The sequence below is a fragment of the Mustela putorius genome, unplaced genomic scaffold (genome assembly GCF_011764305.1).
Source record: "Mustela putorius furo isolate JIRA1106 unplaced genomic scaffold, ASM1176430v1.1 tig00000224_pilon_pilon_pilon, whole genome shotgun sequence".
Classification (NCBI taxonomy): domain Eukaryota; kingdom Metazoa; phylum Chordata; class Mammalia; order Carnivora; family Mustelidae; genus Mustela; species Mustela putorius.
The window spans coordinates 3638296-3646965 of record NW_025421321.1 but is presented as its reverse complement, the minus strand read 5'-3'; the positions used below and the strand labels follow the sequence as shown (position 1 = coordinate 3646965).

The window sequence follows — 8670 nt, the reverse complement described above, 5'->3', positions numbered from 1 at the left end:
ATAAATAACCTAGACATTAAATATAGATTTCTAGGAATAGATATGATAGATGATAGATCATTTTAAATTTATACAGTAGATTTTTTGTGATGCTTAATTGGATATTTTGGTAGGCAAGCAATACAGTTAGCTCTACAAGGGAAACTATGTTGTCTGGCTTGGGTGATAACTTCATTGTTGTTTTGGACAACTCTTAAGAGTCTTTCCTTTAAACCCCATTTTTAAGCAGAAGGGACATGAATTTAAAATGACTTTGGAAACCTTCCTGAATTATCTTCAGAGAACCCCTCACCAGGACAGTGGGAACCAGCCTCTACCCAGGGCGCATGGGAGGCAGTGAGAGAGAGCCCCTCTACTCCGTGAGAGATGTAAGAAACCATTTCGGGCAAAGTCTTGAAAGACAACTCTCGCCCCTTCCTCTCTGTGGGACTTCCAGCTGCTCCATCTGAAAACACGACGCTCTGAGACCCTCCCAAGCCTCTCCCTTCTGGGCTAGAGAATTCTCCAACTAGAGTCGCGGGAAAGCAGAATGGGAAATGACCCTCAGGAACACGCCCTCCTTCCCGGAGGAGGGGAGAGGGAGTGGCGGGGACTCTGGCCGCACCGCCTGGGCGCGGGATACCTCGGCGGCGCTAGCCGTGAGACCAGGCTCTGCCCCAGTCCCTCGGCCACCGTCCCTCCGCACCCCCACAGCCACCTAGCGCGCGAGGGCACTGTCCCGCAGCACCCGCCCCAGCATCACTTTGCTCTGACGTCCGCCTTCCCATCTCTGACGATCACCCCCGCCGGTCGCCCTTATAAAGGGGACTTTTGCCAATACTGGGATCGATCACCACCTCGCCCGCGTCCAGCGCCCTCCACCCCAGCTCACACACCTGTCAACTCTGCGCCCGCCCAGGTTCTGGGAGACCAGGGGCTGGAACCCCGCTGCTTGGCCCTACTCCTCGCCCCTCCGCACCCCTGACCTCCGCCCCCGCGGTGCCTGGGCGGCGGCCCCGGGACAAGCCTCAGACCGCGGAGCGCCCAACCCCGCGGTGCCTGGGCGGCGGCCCCGAGACGAGCCCCAGACGGCGGAGCGCTTCCCGGCGCGGCAGCCACTCCAGGTAGGAACAGAGCGGGCATCTGGGTGCGTCGGAGTCGGCACCTCGGGAACACCGTGGCCGCCTCGCCGGCGTTTTTAGGTCCCAAGGACGGGGCTTTTTCGCGTCTCGGTGGGGATGTGCGGGGGGGGGGGGTCCACTGTCTGGCACCCATGGCCCTCGAAGCGCCTCGGCGGGAAAGTCCGGGCGCTGTAGAGGGACCGCGGGGGCGCGGGAGGGATAACGGGGAGCAGAGGATCCCCGGGCTGGGCGGGGGAAAGAAAGAACTTCCCCGTTCCGATGCTCACAAAAGCGGTGCGCATTCCAGCCGCTTCTTTGGCTTCCCCTGAATCCAAGGAGGCTAGCTAGTTCTTTCGCCCAAGGGTCTCATCACCCACCTGCAGAAACAAATACTTGTGTTTCTCCCAGAAACGGGCTTGTGTGAACGCGAGTGCATGAAATAGCCATGATCGCAAGGGCTGAAAAATAACAGAGAACAAGAATTCCAGAAAGTGCAGGCGTTAGAACTTGACATCTGTCTCTTAAAATTCTTGTTTTTAATACCTTTGACGTCCTCTTATATTTTTAGGCAATTCTGTATTTTTATATCGTTTTCTTGTATATACCATTAAGAGGGTGGGGAAGAGATGACAGAGCAAAGAACAATGGATGAGGAAGAAAGAGCTGGTCAAGAGGGTGTCCTCTTCAAACAATGTAACATCTTTAGTTGGTACAGTAACTTGGACCACAGGCACTTGTTGAAAATCGGAATTGATGTGTTTTTGAAACTGATGTTCCTAAACCCCCTCCCCCCCGGGTATTTGCATGCCACATTACTTTTGGAACCATTCCCTGAAATTGTTTGAAAGGAGAGGAAGAGGAATGAATGAATGAGTGAATGAATGGATGTAAGATTATGTTAGATTCTCAGAGTAGTTTTACAATACCCTTTACATTACTGAATCATTCTAGATGGAATAGTAAGTTAGTTCCAAAAGCCAAATACATAATCTTTGGAAATGATTTCTTGACCAAGTTACAAGACAAGGTTAATTTTAAATTGAAAGAATTTATTAAACACAAAAAGTGATGGTGATTGTATTTGTTCAGCAGCATTTTCTATTTTTTTCTTTTTCTTGAAAGCTCAAAACAATATTAAACTGTAAATAGTAATTATAATAAAATAGTGGGCTGTGTTGGCAACTGCTAGTGTTATATATAATTTCAGTGTGCTGTTCCTGTAAGTGGTACAGGATCTCTCATGAGCCAGCTGGTTTATTCCCAGCTGCCTATGCATGCTTGGCTGGTTTTTAATTCATTACTGTGTTTTCTTCAGAAATCTTAATGAAGTAGCTAGCTGTGGAAGAATCTGGACCCCTAACTAAAAATGACTTTCCATGTGGAAGGACTGGTAGCTATCATCGTGTTCTACCTTCTAATATTGCTGGTTGGAATATGGGCAGCCTGGAGAACCAAAAACAGTGGCAGCTCAGAAGAGCGCAGCGAGGCCATCATAGTTGGTGGCCGAGACATTGGTCTGCTGGTGGGTGGATTTACCATGACAGGTAGGTTCTGATGCCTCCGCTCCGTGCTGTCCACCCCTGCTTGGCTTCTCAGAATGACAAAGCAGACCTTAGCCTTTGTCCTTTGGGGATTCCTTTTGTTCACTGCTTATATATTCTAAAAATAATTTCACATTTATTTAAAACAAAGTTAAAATGTTTGCAACTCAGTAGTACTTGAACAAAATGATTTTATAATAAATCACTGGCCAGAATATCAATGAAAGGAATCTGGGCTATCTGGACAGTTTGGTGGGTGGGAACAGAGTAAAAACAAAGAGGTGGAGAAAAGTGTCTTGGTCTTACAAGTTATATGATAAAGTCAGCGTCTCATCATGTTCACCAACACAGGCACAAAGTTGTGACTTTGGGTTGTCTTAAATGATGGGTGTCAATGAACATTAACTTGTGATGGCTTTCAACTGAATAAATCAGTTGGGGCAACACAATTCCAAATTGATAGATGCCCTGTTTTGAAACTTAATTCTCCCATTTAGTAAACTAATTCCCTCAGAGAAGACAATCACATATTAGGAATCCACAGCACTGGGAAAAAAAAAAAAAAATTCCAAGAACCTTGATATAAAAGGGGAAAAGCTAGGATGTGTCCTAACAGAAATGCCCCAGCCAGCATCTGCAGCCCCACTCAAACCGCCTCTGGGTTCTGAGGGTCTGATGCCCCAACGTGGTTCTGTTTAAGAGGTAACTTGCTTCTTTTTTATACTCCTCTTGGTTGCAGAAAATATTTCTGAAAAACAACAATTTACAATTATATCTTTAACATTATTTGATAGATATTCACTAACAATACACATTTCACTTCTGATTCTTATTAGGTTTTTAAACATTAGCAAATTAATTCACACTAACTGGAACTCTGAGGGCCCATTGGAAAATATCCCATCAGAAATTATATCCAAATGATGCCCAGTTTCAGGCCTGATGTGCTATTAAGGTGATTCATCTGTAAATGGAGTAGTTCACCAAAGCAATCCGTGAAGACTACGTCACTGCTGGCCATCTGAAACTTATCATATTCTAGAGTAGTTTATGGACTATAGGTTTTATTTTTCAGATATAAACATTTTATGTTGTTTAACTCTGTCAACTATATATGGTTTCGTACGATCTTCATGAAATTCTTTATATTTGAGTACCATGAAAGGACTCTGGGGTTAAGTAAGGACACAGAGTTACGTGGTTAACAAGGACTAGAATCAGCACCAAACCCAGGTCTTCTGGCAGCCATGCCCTGAGTCTCCTGCACATTGCGCTACAGGCAGACCTCCAGCTGACTGCATTCCCTTTCTTTATAAAGGCACATCGTATGTAAAGAAGACCTTTTTTACCCTCTGTTTCTCGGTTTTTCTACATAAACACATACATAGAGAAAATTGTATCATGCAAAATATTTTCTGTGAAATTTAATATGCACATTTAGATAAGTACAAAAACAGAGTGAGACTCATCCATAAGACTACCACCAGCATATACATTTCCTGAAACGTTGGTATACATTTCCAGATGTTGTTTCTCTTATTATCCACCTATTGATGAACACTGTACACAACTTTACATCTTCATTTTCATTGTTTATTATACCGCAAACAGTTCTTCATTGCCCTAAAGATCCAGATGTGATACTGGCATTGGAAGGGAATTAAAACATTGTGATTGTACTCCCTCCAGGTTTTTTCTGTACAAAGAAAATGAGAAGAAAAACAAAATTAAAAAAAAAAGAAAGTTGATCTCCCTCAAAAAAACTGATATAAAGAATAAATGAGCTGCTCTATATCAAAGTCTTTGATGACTGATTTTTTTTTCATTCTTATAATGTTCTATTACTCTGATTTAATGCTGTATCTACTGTGTTCATAAAGGTAATATTTTAGAATTTGTTCTCTTATCATCTAAAATGATGTAACAGTCTATTAAGGTATATAGAAAAATTTGAATCATGACGTTTCACATGATGGGTCATGGTCTAGCTCATTTTTTAAAGATTTTTTTCAGTCTTTCAGGACTGAAAAGAATCGTGGTCAGTCTCATAATATATAGAAAAATTTGAATCATGATGTCTCATATGATGGGTCATGGTATAGATCATTTTTTAAAGATTTTATTCAGTCTTCCAGGACTGAAAAGAATCGTGGTCAGTCTCATAGTTCATTTAAAATACGAACCGTATTACCTAAACCTGGTCAGATTCATTGATTGTATATATTTGATAAAGAATAAAGTTTAAAAAATTAAAAAATGCATATAGTTTGAAAGAATTCTTGTTCTCACTGGTGAATCTGACATGAAATATACAATCATGCAGAGCAAATTCTGGTGTAGAAGGGACAAGACTGGTAAAAATGTGAGGACTTTAACATGATAAGTAACCAAGTTGATAATCAATCATTCAGTCACAGAGTTTGTTTTGGACAAGGGAGAGGAGACCTACACAATGAAAAGTGATCACTGATAAGCTTTGTGCTCATAAGACCACTTACTTTATGCAATGAAACATTGTTGGCATGTTGTTAGCAGTTCCAGGTGCCTGGCAGGATTCTGATTCTGCGCCTGTGAGAATCATTTATTCAAGTCCCAGTTAGACACCCAGTGGAGGGGGCATCCCTATTTATTTTTATTTTTTTTAATTTTTATTTATTTTAATTTTTTAGTTTTATCATATTTTTTTAATTAATTTATTTTCAGTATAACAGTATTCATTATTTTTGCACCACGCCCAGTGCTCCGTGCAATCCGTGCCCTCTATAGTACCCACCACCTGTTACCCCGACCTCCCACCCCCCCGCCACTTCAAACCCCTCAGATTGTTTTTCAGAGTCCATAGTCTCTCATGATTCACCTCCCCTTCCAATTTCTCCCAACTCCCTTCTCCTCTCTAACTCTTATCATATGTTTTTATTAACATATAATGTATTATTTGTTTCAGACGTACAAGTCTGTGATTCATCAGTCTTACATAAATACCCAGTGCTCACTACATCACATACCCTCCCCAGTGTCCCTCACCTAGTTACTCCATCCCTCCACCCCCCTTCCATCCAGCAACCCTCAGTTTGTTTCTTATGATTAAGAGTCTCTTATGGTTTGTCTCCCTCACTGGTTTCATCTTGTTTTATTTTTTTGTTCTCTTCCCTTGATCTTCTGTTTTGCTTCTTAAATTCCACATATCTGTAAGATCATATGATAATTGTCTTTCTCTGATTGGCTTTTTTTGCTTAGCATAGTACCCTCTAGTTCCATCCAAGTCATTGCAAATGGCAAGATTTCAATTTTTAATGGCTGTGTAATATTCCATTGTACATATACACCACATGTTTGTATGTTCATCTGTCAGTGGACATCTGGGCTCTTTCCATAGTTTGGCTATTGTGGACATTGCTTCAATAAACATGGGGGAACACATACCCATTCGGATCACTACTTTGGGATAAATACCCAGTAGTGCAATTGCTGGGTCATAGGGTAGCTCTATTTTCCACTTTTTGAGGAACTTCCATACTGTTTTCTAGAGTGGCTGCAACTGCTTGTATTCCCATCAACAGTGTAGAAGGGTTCCCCTTTCTCCGCATCCTCACCAACATTGATCGTTTGCAGACTTGTTAATTTGAGCCATTCTGACTGGTGTGAGGTGGTATCTCATTGCCATTTTGATTTGTATTTCCCTGATGCCGGGAGATGTTGAGCGTTTTTTCATGTCTGTTAGCCATCTGTTTGTCTTCTTAGGAGAAGTGTCTGTTCATGTCTTCTGCACAGGGAAAGCCTGTTTAAATTTTCAAGAAGGATTAGAATGAGAAAAAAAGTAATAGCATTTGTTATTTGTTAACACCCATGTAAAAGCTCCCAAGCAGATGAGAGTGGATGATGCTAAGTGCACACTTGTCCACTTTAGGGTTTTGTATATAAACTTTCCACTTAAATGTGCTTAAAATTCCTTTGCAGGGAGCTCTTTTCACGTTAACTTTTAAACAATAGTACTAACCCTACAACATTTTCTTCTTTGCTTTGTATTTGGATCAAAAGTCAGATAAATTTTGGCATGAACACAATAGAGACACCTGTCTTTGACATATTATTTATTCTACTTACATTCTATGAGATGTCAGAAAAATTTTCAGAGTCAAGTTTTAGTCCCAATTGGATGATCCTGCCTAGTATTCAGACTCATATATGGTAAGCCAGCCTATGTTCCTTATAATCTTACACAAATTCTACAATGGATTCTTTAAAATATTTTGTCAATATTCTTCAAAGGATATAAACTATAAAGATTTAAGTGTTCCATTAACTTTAGCTTTATCATACTCAAATTCAAATAGAATAATCAAATGTGGTATTGCTTTCTCACTGAAAATGGTAGTTTATAGATCCTTCTTGGACAAACCTTGTTTAACCAACATGTGTTTTCTTTGGTTCCTTGACCTCCTCCTTCAACTATTATGCTACAGATATTCTATTAAATAATACCTGAAGAAGATAGTATTTCTTATTATGCTTCATGAAATATCAAATATCTTACTAAAAGACCCAGATTAAAACAAAGAATGAAAGTAGGTATGCAGTCTACATTAAATACTAAATGCTATTAATTATGCCTAACTGTATTTTGGGTACTTGGGAAGGGGGAGGGGAAACCCCACTTTAGGACACCTTGGAGTAGAAGTGTGCTCTCTCCTTTAACAATTTAAGAAAGTAAGTAATATGCTATGTTGGAGAACAGATCTGCCAAAATCCTATGTACTCAGGGTGTTTAAGAAGTGGTCTTATCAATAAAAATAAAATTTAAAAAACCAAGCGCATACATCCATAACTGCACACACGTGCCCTTCTCCATTCCCACCCTGCTCAACCCTGCCCTACCCCCGCCCAGGAAGGTAATTGTGATCAATGTGAGAAGATGAATATGATTAAAATAGAAGGACCTTAAAATAAAGAAACTTGACATCATGTTATGGAAGCTGGGGGGAAAAGTTGTACTACTATTGAGAATAGAAATTTTCATATATTTTGAATATAATGTCAGACTTTGGGATATAACAATATTGTTTGAAAGTATTGATGACTAAATGGACTAAGAAAATACCCAGGGCAACACTATCCAAGAGAAATACGATGTGAGCCATAAAAAGAATGTTAAATTTTCTGCAAACCACTTTAAAGAACATGAAAAAATAGGGGAATAAATGTAAATAATAGAATGTATTTAACTCAGTACATTGCAAATGTTTTCATTTCACCAGGTAATGAACACAAAAAAATTATTGAGGCAGCTTACATTTACTTTTGCATAGTCAGTCTTCGAAATCCAATGTGTATTTTATACTCAGAACATTTCAAACCAGACTAGCCATGTTTCAGGAGCTCAATAGTCACAGGAGGCTAATGGGGACTGTGTTAAACTGAGCAGGTCTAGGGTATGATAGGTATGGTGGCGTCTTTCCCTCACTGTTCATTCTATTTCAGCCACCTGGGTCGGAGGAGGTTACATCAACGGGACAGCTGAAGCAGTCTATGTACCAGATTATGGTCTGGCTTGGGCTCAGGCACCAATTGGATATTCTCTTAGTCTGATTTTAGGTAAGTGAAAGTAAACCTTAGTGACCCACCAGTAAAGCATAAAGAACAGGAGTACAAATAACAAGTGAAATAACAAGTCAAACTGTGAATAACTATTGTGAAAAAGAAAATGTTACCAGAGATCTCTCAAGTAGATGTTACCAGAAATCAGTAACACTATGCTTAAGATTATTTGATCCCTTGATTGTGGAATTTTTTTTTTAAAATCCTTTGATCTATGGCAAGAGTGAATTTCTTAGCATATGATTTTTTTAGTATAGAGATATCATTAACAATAAATCAACTTGAATTATATCTGAATTTCTTTTTGTAGTCACACTAAGGAAAGGTCAAAAATATTATATAACAGAGTTCCTTTTTTTTTTTTTTTTTTTTTTGCACTTAAAATACATTCATTGATCGTGTGCTTAATCAGTGTCTGAATGCTATGCTTGGTG

At 40.1% G+C, this 8670-nt stretch overlaps 1 protein-coding gene across 1 annotated transcript in view; it reads left to right on the top strand.

The window, feature by feature from the left end:
• The first annotated feature begins 607 nt into the window (after positions 1-607).
• The window catches only part of SLC5A7 (solute carrier family 5 member 7), a 29913-nt gene continuing 21850 nt past the window's right edge, over positions 608-8670 (top strand). The window contains exons 1-3 of the mRNA XM_004764355.3: positions 608-1103; positions 2416-2644; positions 8120-8233. Coding sequence (XP_004764412.1) covers positions 2467-2644; positions 8120-8233 — 292 coding nt within the window. The 5' untranslated portion in view covers positions 608-1103; positions 2416-2466. The remainder of the gene's footprint in view (positions 1104-2415; positions 2645-8119; positions 8234-8670) is intronic.